The sequence below is a fragment of the Desmodus rotundus genome, chromosome 5, assembly GCF_022682495.2.
Source record: "Desmodus rotundus isolate HL8 chromosome 5, HLdesRot8A.1, whole genome shotgun sequence".
In the NCBI taxonomy this organism is placed as follows: domain Eukaryota; kingdom Metazoa; phylum Chordata; class Mammalia; order Chiroptera; family Phyllostomidae; genus Desmodus; species Desmodus rotundus.
This window is the reverse complement of record NC_071391.1, coordinates 13460489-13473983: the sequence shown is the minus strand read 5'-3', so window position 1 is coordinate 13473983 and position 13495 is coordinate 13460489. Positions and strand designations below refer to the sequence as shown.

The 13495-nt window shown below is 42.0% G+C and overlaps 2 protein-coding genes across 5 annotated transcripts in view; one reads left to right on the top strand and one right to left on the bottom strand.

Moving 5' to 3' along the window:
• Positions 1 to 215: 215 nt before the first annotated feature.
• On the bottom strand, positions 216 to 12005 carry HARBI1 (harbinger transposase derived 1). Of its 2 annotated transcripts, none has more exons than XM_024559040.4 (3): positions 11774 to 12005; positions 10252 to 11070; positions 216 to 4810 (listed from the first exon to the last, which is right to left on the bottom strand). In XM_024559040.4, exons 2-3 carry the CDS (start codon positions 10919 to 10921, stop codon positions 4431 to 4433), a joined length of 1050 nt encoding a protein of 349 aa, XP_024414808.2. In that variant the 5' UTR covers positions 10922 to 11070; positions 11774 to 12005; the 3' UTR covers positions 216 to 4430. The 2 variants fall into 2 exon arrangements, with proteins under 2 accessions (XP_024414808.2, XP_053779700.1); XM_053923725.2 differs by having other exon boundaries at positions 11816 to 11859.
• A 168-nt stretch (positions 12006 to 12173) lies between these two features.
• Positions 12174 to 13495, top strand: part of ATG13 (autophagy related 13) — a 35797-nt gene continuing 34475 nt past the window's right edge. Inside the window, exons 1-2 of one of the 3 annotated variants that reach the window (XM_071221409.1) lie at positions 12174 to 12480; positions 13422 to 13479. The gene's annotated coding sequence lies outside the window, so the exon portion shown is untranslated. The remainder of the gene's footprint in view (positions 12481 to 13421; positions 13480 to 13495) is intronic. The other 2 variants (XM_024558696.4, XM_024558695.4) reach the window with 2 other exon arrangements.

Sequence of the window (13495 nt, the reverse complement as noted above, 5' to 3'; positions counted from 1 at the left end):
GTGTGTCTGTCTCTCCCTTCCTCACTCTCTCTAAAACTCAGCCAATGCCCTGGCTGGTGTGACTCAGTGGTTGAGTGCTGGCTGGAGAAACTGGAGGTTGCTGGTTCGATTCCCAGTCAGGACACATACTTAAGTCATGGGTTTGGTCCCTGGGACCCATTCAGGACGCAACCAATAGATCACATCCAAGGTGGGGGTTTTTTTTTCCTCTCTCCCCCTCTCCCTTCTCTCTAAAATCAATACCATATCCTTGGACAAGGATCAAAAACAAATTTTTTTAAGGTGGTTTAGGCTTATTCTGCTGGCAAAGTTACATCTGTACAGATAAATTACTTTAGAGAACTGTTTCTTTTCAAGTGTGGGTTAAGCTTCAGTGTGACGGACAGTACATTTGTCTTATGGAGAAGTCTATTGGACAAAAGAAGAGTAGATCACAAGAGATCAGTTGAAACCCTCAGACCTACAGGAAGGAAGGATGAACTGAAAAAAGGAAAACAGGTGGGCAGAAGTACAGATGATTCTGGGATGCACCACCACTGCCTAAACACTGGTGTTAAGACTCAATAACTCATCATGCTGTTGATTATTGTATTCTCCTAGGGTTCTCCTAGGGTAGCCACCCTCTTGAAGGTAACATGGAGTGAAGGGAGGGGAAAGGAGTGAAGGGAAGGATATTGAGCTTTACCTTGGCTTTGGGCTCTGAGAAACAAATCAGGCCTAAACCTAGCATCAGGTAACTAGCAGGACCATGAGTCTGTCTTCTTATCAGGAAGCCCAGGAAGTAGAGTTAGGCCTTAAGCAGCCAAAATGATGAACCAGTGGTAGGCTTTGCTGTTGCAATTCTATTCTTCTTTTTTTTTTTTTTATTCTGTTCTTTTGTAACCTGGTCTCACAGCACTGTAGGATAATATACCCACTTTGGGCTGGATGGTAAAGTTAGAAGCAGTGTGGTTACACAGCAGCAGCCCAGAGAAGGACAGAGATCCAAAGAGGTTCTTCCTTCTTTGGAATTATTTACTTTGAATAAACTTCCAATGGTGGTAAAAAAAACAGAAAAACAAAAAATTTCCACACATCTATGTAAACTTGTAGGGTTTTAATGTGTGGGTGTGTTTTTGATGTATATAAATGGTACTCAGATACAAAATAAATTTCCCAGCGGTGGAATTTATCAATGGACTAAAACACATGAACATTTTAAAACTCTAGAATGACAAGATGTCGGTCCTCCCATGAAGAAAGCTGTGTATGTAAGGTTACAGTGAGTCTCCATAGAATGATGCTTAATGTTTTGCTGGGCGAACATGGAGATTCCTTTCAAAGACTTTCTTTTACTGAAATTTACTAACTTGTGGTTTCAAGTTCTACTCTCCTCGTTCCTACTTAGTGTCCAGAGATCTCATCTCTCATATTTGATTATCACAAAGAGGATTTTAGATTGCAGTCATATTTTCTTGTTAAAAAGCCTGTGAATTGTATATGCTAGGGAACTGGGTTTTCCCCAGCCTTCAGTTAGTACTTTACCTTTCTTTCTTCGTGGCCATTCTTACAATCAAGAAAGTCTTAGCTTAATTCTGAGTCAACTTCGTAAGATCTGCGTGGGATCTAGCGACCATGTGCCATGGGCTCTGAGGACATGTGCGTGCACAATGGCTAAGACTCATTGATTTATTTTCTGGTCTTCCTCCTAAATTCTCCTCTGTTGCCAGGGAAAGTGACTGGTAAGCCCAGTCCTGGAGTTGGTTTCAGTTTATGGTTTCAGTCAGGGATGCAATCATAGCATGTCCATTATCTGTCTAGTCTCTCTTACACCGCCCCCCCCCCTTTACAGGTCTTCACTGTACAACGCCATTAAAATTGTGTCTTGTTTTCGTCCCCAAGTTAGATTAACTTGCTATAGACTCTTACAGTCCAAGGGTCAGGAAAAGAGCTCCCTCTCTGTTCATTTGTTTTTCTTTATACGTATTTTTCCAGTTTTCTGTTCATTTTAAACTAAGAATATGGTTATGGTCCCTCTTTTGTGTAATTTGGCATTGGTAAACCAATGACAACCCAATATTGTAGTTTTCTCTTAATGTCTCTTCGGACTTTGCTGTCTTGAAACATCTAAGGGCAAATCTGGAAAACCCCTATGCTGACTGGATGGTCGTCTATGGGAAGATGAGGCTTACATAAGACAGGCAAAATCCTTGACTCGTTCCCAAAGCTGTGCCAGGAAGACACTATGAATCCGCAATAAGGCCCTCAAGAGGAGACTTTTCAGGCACTTACACAAAAAGCTGCTATGAGCCAGCTCTTAGCAATTTTGAAGTACAGACCTTGATCCCTTCCCTAGGTCATTTTGGGGAAAATGTGACTATGAACTGAAAAAATTGTGGCCTGTCAAAATCCAGATTGAAAGGAGGTTAAAAGAATATATTTACACAGTTACTCAGTAGAATTACTAGGAAATATTAATAAAATGCTCCCAGGGAAAAACACTGCTAGCCAATGTTCAGCCAGTTCAGCACTTAAGAAATTATCCTTGGTATGTAAGTAAGACTTGAAATTGCTTTTGAAATCTCTCCAAGACTGTCTTTCCAACTCAGACTTCATGTCACCATCGACTGAGTTGTGAAAGCCCCAATTTTCCTTTAATGTAGTTTTTTAAGGCTAAAATGCTAGGCACTTTCCAAGATTACTCTCTACCTTGCCACTTACGATGCATGGGTGGCCGTAACCCTTTCCTCATGCAATAGTCCGAACCAAAACTATAGGGAAGAACATCCACCTCAGGAAACTTGGAAAGACTGTGAGAGTTAAAATATTACCTTACGAAGGAGACAAAGCAAGCTTGGATTACAAGTTAAACTTTACAAAGGAAAAAATGTAACAGGGCACCTCTATTGCACAATAAGCAGAGCTGAAGTTTACAGTCACCTCTTTGTTGTCCACTCCCATCTCAATGACTTCATTGTACATTGCAAGCTCAGCCTCCTGCCAAATGGACCTACTCTTTATAGTGTAGGATGATGATGGAAAAATAGCATTTGGAGTAGAAATAAACGGCAGATAATAATCCGTAATTGTTTTTAATCTTGTGGATGAGTCACCCTCAATTTATTTCCAAGTTTCTCTGTCATCTGCTGTTCATTTCTTTACTTTGAACGTTGCCAGATTAACACTGCCAAAGGCAGGTAGGAGATGATCCAAGAGGACAATTCAGAGGTATCACATGGCGAGTGGATGAAAAATTGGGAACAAGACAAGCCTCAGGAAAGTCTCTTTTTTTGTCCTAGCAAAGGCACCAATGTGTGAACCTAATTTACACTTTCATTATTCCAATCAGGTTATTTTTGTATCAGTATAATTTTAGAATAAGATGTGGTGGGGGATTATTTATTTCCTGGGAAATTCTGTCCATTACTTTGCATACAAGATATTCAAGTAGGTCTAACTTCAAGATTAATTTCAAGTGAAATTTTTATTCTTTTTACCTCTCCTTCTTAATACTTTCATATGCCTTCTTTATTCCCTAAATCTTCCTTCAGTACAAGGAATTTCAAAGCTGAATGGCCAAACAGACATTCTAACATCACAATCATAAGAAATGTGATCTATGACATGAGCTGTTAAAACCTGGGTGACTCTCCTCTGTCTATCAATTTATCAGGGTCTTTAGATCCCCTGTAAAGTATAAGCCTGCTATGTTACCTATATTGGACTTTTCCTCCTTAAACTGATTGGGTTCTTAACCTATTTACCCTCTAACTCCTACTCAGGGCTGGAAACAGGAGATTGGAGTCCAGATGTTCTCCCTAGGAACTGGGTCCAAGACACAGTCCAATTAATGCAGAAAGACTAAAGATAAAGGTTTCGGATTTCACACTGTATCTAACATCTTCTTAAAAACGCAAAGCTGCAAACTCAGCTTAGTATCCATATACCAATGTCAGAAGACCATTCTCCAACTTAAAGTTACTTTTTACACTTGCCTCAGATCATGCCTTATCGGCAGCAAAGTGGAAAAGCTAAAATACCATCCGAATAATTCAGGACAAGTAAATATTGTTTTCATTTGAAATCTCCATATAATTGAGACAAAAATAAAGTATTCTGGCTAGATGCCATTTCCTCTTTGCTGATGTTGTAGACACAATCATAAATGTCTGCAAACAGTGACCTTTCAAATGACTGATGATCAACCTGGAGTTCAATGCATAATAGGGAACTGTTGTCCTCCTTTTGGTTTAGTTAATAAAATTGCAAATGAATCAAGATATTCTGGCACAGCCCCTACTCTTCTAAAAAACACGCAGATTAAATGTCAATTTGTGACGAGTGTCCACACCCAGTAATGCTAGCTGATGGAAGTGTGTACGGGTTAGTGAGGGAAGAAGTCTGTCACAGGTCCTTAGGAAAAGTTTTCCTCCTCCTCCCCACCTTTCATATTAGCTAAAGTGAGTGAGCACCAGCTCTTGGCGGATCCGGTCAGCCTCTAGGTCCAGGGACTCCATGTGCTCATACCCTTCCTCGGGGGGCTGTTCCATGGGTCCTGTCGTTGGAGAGGACCAAACATCCATCCCATGCTCCAGGGAGATGTTGTGGAGGACACAACAAGCCGAGATGATGTGGCTGGACTTCTCTGGTGAGTACTGCAGTGCCCCCTTGGACCCATCCAGGCAGCGGAACCGGGAGCAGAGCGTTCGGAAAGTCTTCTCAATCACACTGTGAGTTGCAGAATGGGCCATATTATAGCGGTATTCGGCGGGAGTCTCATGAATGTGAAGAGGGGTCATGAGCCAGGTACGGAGAGAGAAGGAACTGTCACCTGTGGGGAAGGCACAGAGAAATCACAAATGATCGCAGTTGGAATACAAACAAAATGGAAAATCCAGGAACGCATACAGAGAATGCACAAGAAAATGCAACAGCCTCTGGAGCTGAAGCACACCAGAAAAACCGAGAGGGAAATGCTTTGGTAAAGAGAAGGCTTGCCAGAGTCACGAGGAGGTAGACAGACGTGAGTCTTAGCTGGGGATATCCCTGGTTAAAACCAACAGAAGAAAACGCTGATAGCTAAAGAAAGCCAAGTCTGAAAAAATGTAGGAAAGAAGTTAAGGCACTGGAGGAAATACAACTCCTGGATTTTCTGATAATAAAAGGTTAGTAAAAACTATCACGGAGCAGGCCAATCTTCAAAATCACTAAAGAGCTAAAGCTCGAGAGGGAAAAAAAGAATTCTGCCATGAGATCTCAAAACACTTGTGAAGAAAATTTCTAACTTTACCACTAAAATGTCGGGTCTGAATGTACTACCTGGGGAATGCAGAGTACTTCATAATAATTCATTCTCTTAGTGCTAAGAAGAATAAAATAAAAGTCCCAGCATCTGTGGTAGAGACCAGAACCGAGGTGTCCTGCCTTCCTAGGTACTACATTCACTAGAACAACACCTTTGTAACAGGTAGAATTTTACATGAACAAATAGAGCATAAATATAATGATGCAAATATTACTAAAGATAAGGAAATAAAATCAGAAGTCAATTAAAATAATATACACAAGGCATTTCCCTTAGTGACCTATCGAATGATCTTGGGAAGTGCTAAAAATAAAACAAAAACTGGGATACAGTGTCCTGACACAATGTTTCTATAATGTTTCATTGTCCTGACTCACTAGTCTGGCAGATGAAATGTCTCAGACAGAGGCACAGCCTCTTAGAAACCTGAGGCAAACAGGTCCTAGGTGTACCGACTTACACAATTGCTGTTCCTGACCCACCATCAATTGCAGTAAATAGTTATGGGGAGTGCTAGGCACTGATCCAAAACATATAGTACTCCTTTCTTTTTGGAGCTTACATTTTTAAGAACTGGATTAACTTTATTTTTTATTCTTTAAAAGATTTTATTTACTTATTTTTTAGAGAGAGGGAAAGATAGGGAAAGAAACATCATTTGGTTGCCTCTTAAATGCCCCCAATGGGGGACTAGGCCTGCGACCAAGGCCTTTGCCCCGACCCTGACTGAGAACAGAACCAGCAACCTTTCACTTTCCGGGACAACGCCCAAACAACTGAGCCACAGGAGTCAGGGTAATTAACTTTATTTTTTTAAATATTTGTTGCAGCCCTGGCTGGTGTGGCTCAGTGGATTGAGTGCTGACCTGTAAGCCAAGGGGTCACTGGTTTGATTCCCGGGTGGGGCACATGTCTGGGTTGCAGGCAGGTTCCCAAGTGGGGGAGCATGTGAGTGGCAACCACACATTGATATTTCTCTCCCTCTTTTACCTCTATCTAAAAACTAAAAAATAAAATAAAAAACAATCTTTTTGTAATTAAAATTTTTTAATTGAGATATAATTGACACACATTGTATTAAATATCTAAGAAGTCTCACAAAATTTTCAAATTTTATATTTGGCTGGCTTTTTTTCTATTTGTCCTAAGTACAATCTATTTACATTGAACTTACCCTTACTAAATATTGAATTTAAGAAACTGATGTAGCCCTGGCTGATGGGGCTCAGTGGATTGAGCACCGGCCTGCGAAGAGAAAGGTCGCTGGTTTGGTTCCTAGTCAGGGCACACGCCTGGATTGCGGGCCAGGTCAGTGGGTCAATGTATCTCACACATCAACATTTCTCTCCTTCTGTTTCTCCCTCCCTTCCCATCTCTCTAAAAACAAATAAAATCTTTTTAAAAAACTGATATAAATAATAATGAAAATAATATCTGTGACTCACTGAATAGCTATTATGTAGAAGGCACTCTGCTGGGCAATTCTAAAATATTATATCCCTTTTAAAAAAATTTTTGTGTGTTTATTTGAGCCAAACTGATGACATATGCAGGGAAGCAAGATCTCAAATGCTCCTTGAAAATATTCTCTTATTATCCAATCCCAACTCTGCCAGATTAGATAATATTAAACTCATTTTACAAATGAGAAGATCAAAATATGTGCCAGCCATCATTTGATATCATTAGGCAAAGGAAGGAGAAGCCAGTCACTAATGCTAATGTCAGACTCAGTGTCACTAAAACAGTAGTGTAATGCAGAATAGTGTAAAAGAGAATAAGATAAACATTTAAGATGAATGCCAAAGCACAGAGATGCTAAATGATATTTGTTAAATGTTTCTGTAGATGGTGGGAGGAGGATACAGGGTGGAGGGGGAGAAAAGGGAGAAAAAAATGGGACAACTGTAATAGCGTAATCAATAAAATATATTTTAAAAAAAGGAACAGTATGAGGATTAAATAGGGAGACATACAGGACAAACTAGTTAATGTAGGCTTTTTATAAAATGCTCAATGGTCGTTAACTGGTTATAATCCAAGTACCACTGGAAGGAAGTCAGCCGCTCAGGATGAGATTAGGATGAGAAGTGCTGTCAACAGATTACAATTGTTTACATGATCAGTCATCCACAAGACATTCTGGCAGGTCTCACCACTGTTGCTTAATTGCACTAGGCCAGAAGATGAAGAAATCAGGACTTGGGCTGATTTGTTTGCAGGAACATACACATTAAGAAAAGGGGAATTACGTAATGCACTCTGAAGGGACAGATGAGAATGAGGACATGAAGGAATGAAACCTCTGGTGAAAAATTGGTAAAAAAAAAAAAACAACAACCCAGAAAACAAAGGAGAATCAGAGCTAATTCTAGATTTACCAAATCTAGAACTATTTCATAAATCTGATGGTGTTAAGAAACAATCAGCTAGCCATCTTTTTTTTTTAACATCTTGACATTGCTCATAATCCTGCCAACCTACCCCCACATCACCCCACTGTCCACACATTCTCTAGACACCAGTGTTCTCCAAACCTATCAGTGTGCTCCAATCATTCGGGAAACCTGTTAAAAATGCATGTCTAGATTCTTTCCTTAAATATCCTCATTCTCAAAGATTAAGGTGGGGCCCAATGATGCACATTTTTAACAAATGTCCAGATGACTTGGGAAAATTTGGGAAACATTATAGTGGTTCAGGGGTCTTCAAACTAGTTTTCCTATTAGAGCTGGCTTTCCAAGGGCTGCGTGTATCAGTTCCCTCGGCACTGATAGTACTAAGGGAATCAATTTCTATATGGGTCTACCTTCCCCATCCTTAGTGCCTGCATGTGGCCTGGTACTAAAACTGGCCTTCATAAACATTTGTTAAATATTGTTGGAATACCCATCTCTCACACTTCCACTCTTCCTATAAAGACAGGAATCAAAAGAGTATATAAAAACTTGTCAGAGTTTTTACTTACTTTCAACTTTCCTGTGGACAAATCAAAAAACTACTTTAAGCCCTGGCTGGTGTTGCTCAGTGGATTGAGCGCCAGCCTGCATGCGAAACAAAGGGTTGAGGGTTCAATTTCCAATCTAGGGCATGTGCCTGGGTTGCTGGCCAGGTCCCCAGTAGGGGGCGCGCAAGAGGCAACCACACATTGATGTTTCTCTCCCTTTCTCTCTCCTTTTCCCTCTCTAAAAATAAATAAATAAATAAATAAATCTTACCAAAAAAAGGAAAATAAAAAAAACCCTACTTTAAAGCCATAATTCCAACCCATTCTGGGGTCCCAACATGTGAAGGGAAAGAAAATCAGTAATTCCTACATGACCCTGAAGTCCTTAAAAAAAGGAGTTTTTGCTAAATAGAGTAATTCCTTGTATAATCTAGTTTTTATTGTTGTTGTTTGTTTTAAACAACAGACATTTATTTCACAGTTCTGGTGGCTGGGGAGTCTGAGAATCAGGGTGCTAAGGTGGGGTTTGGGGGGCTCATATAATCTAGTTTTAAAACTTAAACACAGTGACTTAAACAATCTGTGCCTTAATTTTCTCATCTGTAAAAATGTTAGTATTAGTATTTAACTCCTTATGAGTTTTTATAAGGATTAAGTGAGATAATCCAATGCAAAATGCTTACAATACTGCCTGACAAATTCTAAATGCTCAGTAAATTTTAGCTGGCTTTATAGTTAGGATACCAAAGTAATTCCATATGAAATGAGCTTAGAACCAAAGTACTCCCACAGTTGTGGAAACAGCCAGATGGAACGCTTGCGAAGCAGACTTTCCTTCACTTCTTGGTGTAAGTTGTATGAAATTTGAAAGTTCAAAGTAGGCATACAATGGGATTAAGATAAAGGTCCAGTAAACGAGAAGGTGGTACACTCCCTGCAAACGGTATGCAGAAACAACAACTCAAGAAAAATCGCCAGGTTCTAAGATGTTACACATGGCACCCTGGTAGCTCTAAACCACTCAGTGTGACAGCAGTCTCTTCCTACCTGGAATAGGACAGGTTTCTCTTTTTTGAACCAGTAAATTCATTAAAGAGAAATAAGTGTTGAGTGTCTATTATGTATTAAACACTGTGTTACAGTGCAGATATGATCGTTGGTTTTGAAAGAGATGTCTTCAAATCCTTAATGTATCCTTTCATCTCTCACATATGTTGTATATAAGATAACCCTTGTCTTGTTGCTCACATCAGAGTCAGAAAAGAAAAAAAACCCAACCAACCAACCAAAGCCAACAGCCTCAAGGGTTTTATTGCTGTTAGTGCTACCCCTCTAGCTTTACAGTCCCTTCAGTTTGCACTGCTCAATATTGAATGGGTCTTGTCCTACTCGTATCACTACACCAGCTTTCGAATGGCACTGGGACAGATCTGTGAAGTTCCTACAACAACTGTGTAAGTGCACTATCTACTATCATTTTCATATAGTGACAATCACCAATGGTAAAAATAATATAGTTGTACAATACTTTATCATGAACTTGCTAATCCTAACAATAGGTATTACTGCTGTTGACATTATTTTCACCATTGTATAGATGATAAAAAACTAAGTCTCAATTGTATGGCAATTTAACCAGATCTGTACTGATAAGCATTTTGGCTGCATTTAAGGGACTAATTTTTGCAGGCTTGTTGTTGTTTGTGACTACAAAACATTACTGCAATGCAAATTCTTATTATGTAATTTTGCTTTACACCACAACGTTCCTATCTATGAACATGCACCTCCATGTAATCTCTCAGAAGTGGAAGATCTGGGTCAAATAATATGCTCTTAAAACTTTAATACGTGTCCTTTAAAATGGTGATTTTTAAAAATTAAGGCTCAGAGAGTTCTCAGCTTGAGGTCTCAAAAAAAGGCTAGGACTGAGACTCAAGCCCATAGACTCCCATATTTCATTTACTCTGCTACATAATTCCATGGCTACAAAATGAAGCATTTCCACCTGCAAACTTACCAAGCAGCCAGCTGTCTTTGTGCGTCCCAGCTTCAAACTGACTACTAAGGGAAGACTGCTGCAGCACCGCATAGTCCTGCAGGCTGCCTGGCCAGTTCGTCTCCACAGCCATGAGGGCCCCTCTGATGTCGCACACCATCAAGCAGTTTAAAGAATGCAGACCTTTACGGTTCACATAGGAGAGGTCTTCAGCATTTGGTGCCTTGATTGCCACATGGATACAGTCAACCACTCCTATGACCCCTGGCATCCCAGCCAACCCATAGAACTCATCCTTCAGAGCCTGAATGGACGGCTCATCCGCTGGAAAGCGAATGAACTGTGAGGCTCTTTCCACAAGTGCTTCAGTGACATTGGCAACACATCGACTCATTGATGCCTGACTGATACCAATAGCATCTCCCATCCGGGTCTGGAAGGAACCTGAAGTATAGAAGCCCAGTGCTGCAAGGATCTGTGTCTCTGGGCTAATAGCCCTGGATCTCTGAGTAGGTCTAGAAAGACTGGCTCCCAAGAGCTCCACCAAGTAATAAATGAATTGTCGAGGAAAACCATACATGGACATCAAGTAGTCATCAGTGACATCATCAAGCTTAAAACGGTCCAATGTCCGATGACCTCGGCCATACAGTAAGAGATCACAGTCAAGCACTGTTATTGGTATAGCCATGGTACATGTAAATGTTGACTCTCTTTCCCTTTGCTACTTTTCCTGAAATCTTTCCAGTGAAGAGGTTGGTGCAAGAAGGTATTTAAAGAAGTGTCAGAATGCAACAGTTAACCATCAGTTAAATGGCTCTGGCATTTATAATCTTCTTTCTGTAAAGGTTAAAAGAAAAAAAATTAGAAACCTACCAACGACTTTTACAGTGATTCAAAGGCTACAATAAGCTCCTTTTCTCAAATTTCCATTTTGTTCAAGCAAAAAGTGCTATACTTTTAACTCTGGGTTTTCCTCCACTAACTCATGGCTGACAGTCTTTATTTTGGTTTCAGGGATAATGGGAGTTGTATTCCAGTGGCTCATTTAATGCCCAGCATTTGAATTGGGAGGAGCAAAAGATTAATGGAGGAGATGGCATAATTACCCACAAGGTAAGAGGCCTGCTCCTAACTCTACAGGCCTCGAAGCAGCTGACATAAGTCGGAACAACCCAGAGCAGGGATTAGTCATGGCGGGTTTCATTTCCTAAAGCCTTCTGGCACCACCTGAACAGGACGAACAGGTGTGAGCGCGCGCGCTTAAACCTGTCTAACAAGGGAGAAGGGGGAAAAAGCCACCCACGACCCAGGCTGATGGACGTGGACTGTGTGCTCTCACAATAGTGAAGCGGAGGGTTAGGAAGTAGAGAAGACCACACAAGTTAGAATGAAGGTGCGAAAGAAGACGTTCAGAGAGCTAGAGTTGAAAGGCGACGCTGCCGCTTTTTAAGAGGCACTTTAAAAATACAGAACACGGAACATTCCGTAAATCCGATGGCGCCGGCCACTCTCAAAAGTCCAGCTAAAGTCCGTCACCCACCTCTAGTCGGCTGCCAGGTCGCCAGCCCCAGTCCCCACCCACCCAGCCTGGTCCGGCCCTCCTCCAGGGCCAGCAGTCGCTCACAGGCCGCCACGGCGCCCACGCGGCGGCCTCGCTGCCGCAGCCGCGGTGACTTGCGGTTCGCAAGTGCATATTCCTCACGCGGCCCAAACGTCCTCGCTCTTTCAAAGACCCCATCCTTTACGCTTTTATTTCCTTCTGAGACACTTGGAAATATTGACCATAAAGACCTATGGAAAGAAAATCAACTTTGCTGGGAATTTCGAAGAGGAAAGAGATTAACTAGGGTGTTTGTATGTAGCGAAAGTGCGGTGGAGGTTACTCAACTCTATTTCCTCCGTAGCCCTCTCCTCCCCCCCTCCTTCACCCAAGCGGATGAAAACAAACATTGACGATGGCGGCGCCGGGAAGCGACCGGCTGCTGGGCTTGAGGCAAGAGTGATCGCTTGAACCTTAAAAAGTTCCGGTCGACGTGAGTGCGACAACTCGCTCAGTACTGAGAGCGAATACCTGGCGCCTGCGTACCACGAGCCTCCTGGGTAGTGAGACGGTATCTGTCTGCGACCCGGGCTGCCCGTGCTGCCCCGGAGCGCGAAGCCCTCAGCCGGGAGGCGCAGCTGGCCGGCCCCAGGCCCCGGCCACCGTAATGAGAGCCCCGAGCCATTCTTTGGGTCGCAGCTTTGCAGGTACTAACTTTAGAGGGGTACCCCCATATCTCTCAGCGCCCCCGGGTGGGAGGCTATGGATCTGCGGCCTGTCGCGTCCCTCCTTGGGAAGCTGAAGCGGGCTAGCCGCAGTTCGGTCCCCTGAGCTTTCTTTGCGAAGTCGGGTTTGTGTAGGTGGCCTCGGCCCCTGATTTTACCCAGTCTTTGCAAAGATCCCAGAGCTCTGGTCTCTTTCTCCGTTCTTTCGATTAAGTCACGAAGGTTTTTGGAGATAATTTTGAGTCCATAACTGCGGGGTTGGGTACCAGTGTGAGTCAGGTAGGTTTTCTTGCGATCCAGATTTGCTGAGTGCCAAGTATGTACTCGGCGCGTAGGTGAGGGTGACTCTTGACTAGTGAAAAAAGGGACCCAAGGTTCACGACTGTCTTACTGGCAGTGGAACGGCTTGTGGAAACCTGCGATCCATTGTCATTAAGTAAATCTCTGGGTAAGTGGCTAAGCCTTCTTGGGGTCATCCACTAACTCAGTTTTCATTTTCCCAGTTAGTTCTGTTTGCCTGGTTGGTTCAGCGTAGCGCTTCACTTTCAGCATTTTTTTCTTCTGCTGGCCATCCCTCCGCCAGAGAGCCAGCGAGGGACGGAGATAGGGAAAGGAACATGAATGAATGAATATTAAAGAAGAAAAGTACCCATTTTCTTACCCTTAGTTTAAAACTTATCTTCCAAGTTGGTAGAATGAATTAAACACCTTCAATGAGAGATGTGCAATAGTAAGAAAAAATAGACCCTTCCTTGCACTAAGTTAACTTCCAGGTTTTTGTGTTCTTTTCATGTGTGGGTATTGTGGCTGCAACTAAATTACAAGTTTTTTGTTTTCATCTCCATTTTCACCTGAGCAGAAGTGCTCGTGGAATGGAATCCTGAGTTAACAATATATATTTTAAAGATTTTATTTATTTTTAGGGAGAAGGGAAGAGAAACATGGATTGAGTGCCCCCAGACAGGGCTGCTGGCAACCCAGGCATGTGCCCTGACCT

Excerpts from the sequence above, each read along its gene's own strand:
- HARBI1 (XM_024559040.4), bottom strand. The coding sequence starts at position 10,921 with ATGGCTATACCAATAACAGTGCTTGACTGTGATCTCTTACTGTATGGC. Across the intron at positions 4,811-10,251 it reads CAAAGACAGCTGGCTGCTTG|GTGACAGTTCCTTCTCTCTC; the intron begins GTAAGTTTGCAG and ends CCTTCCCCACAG.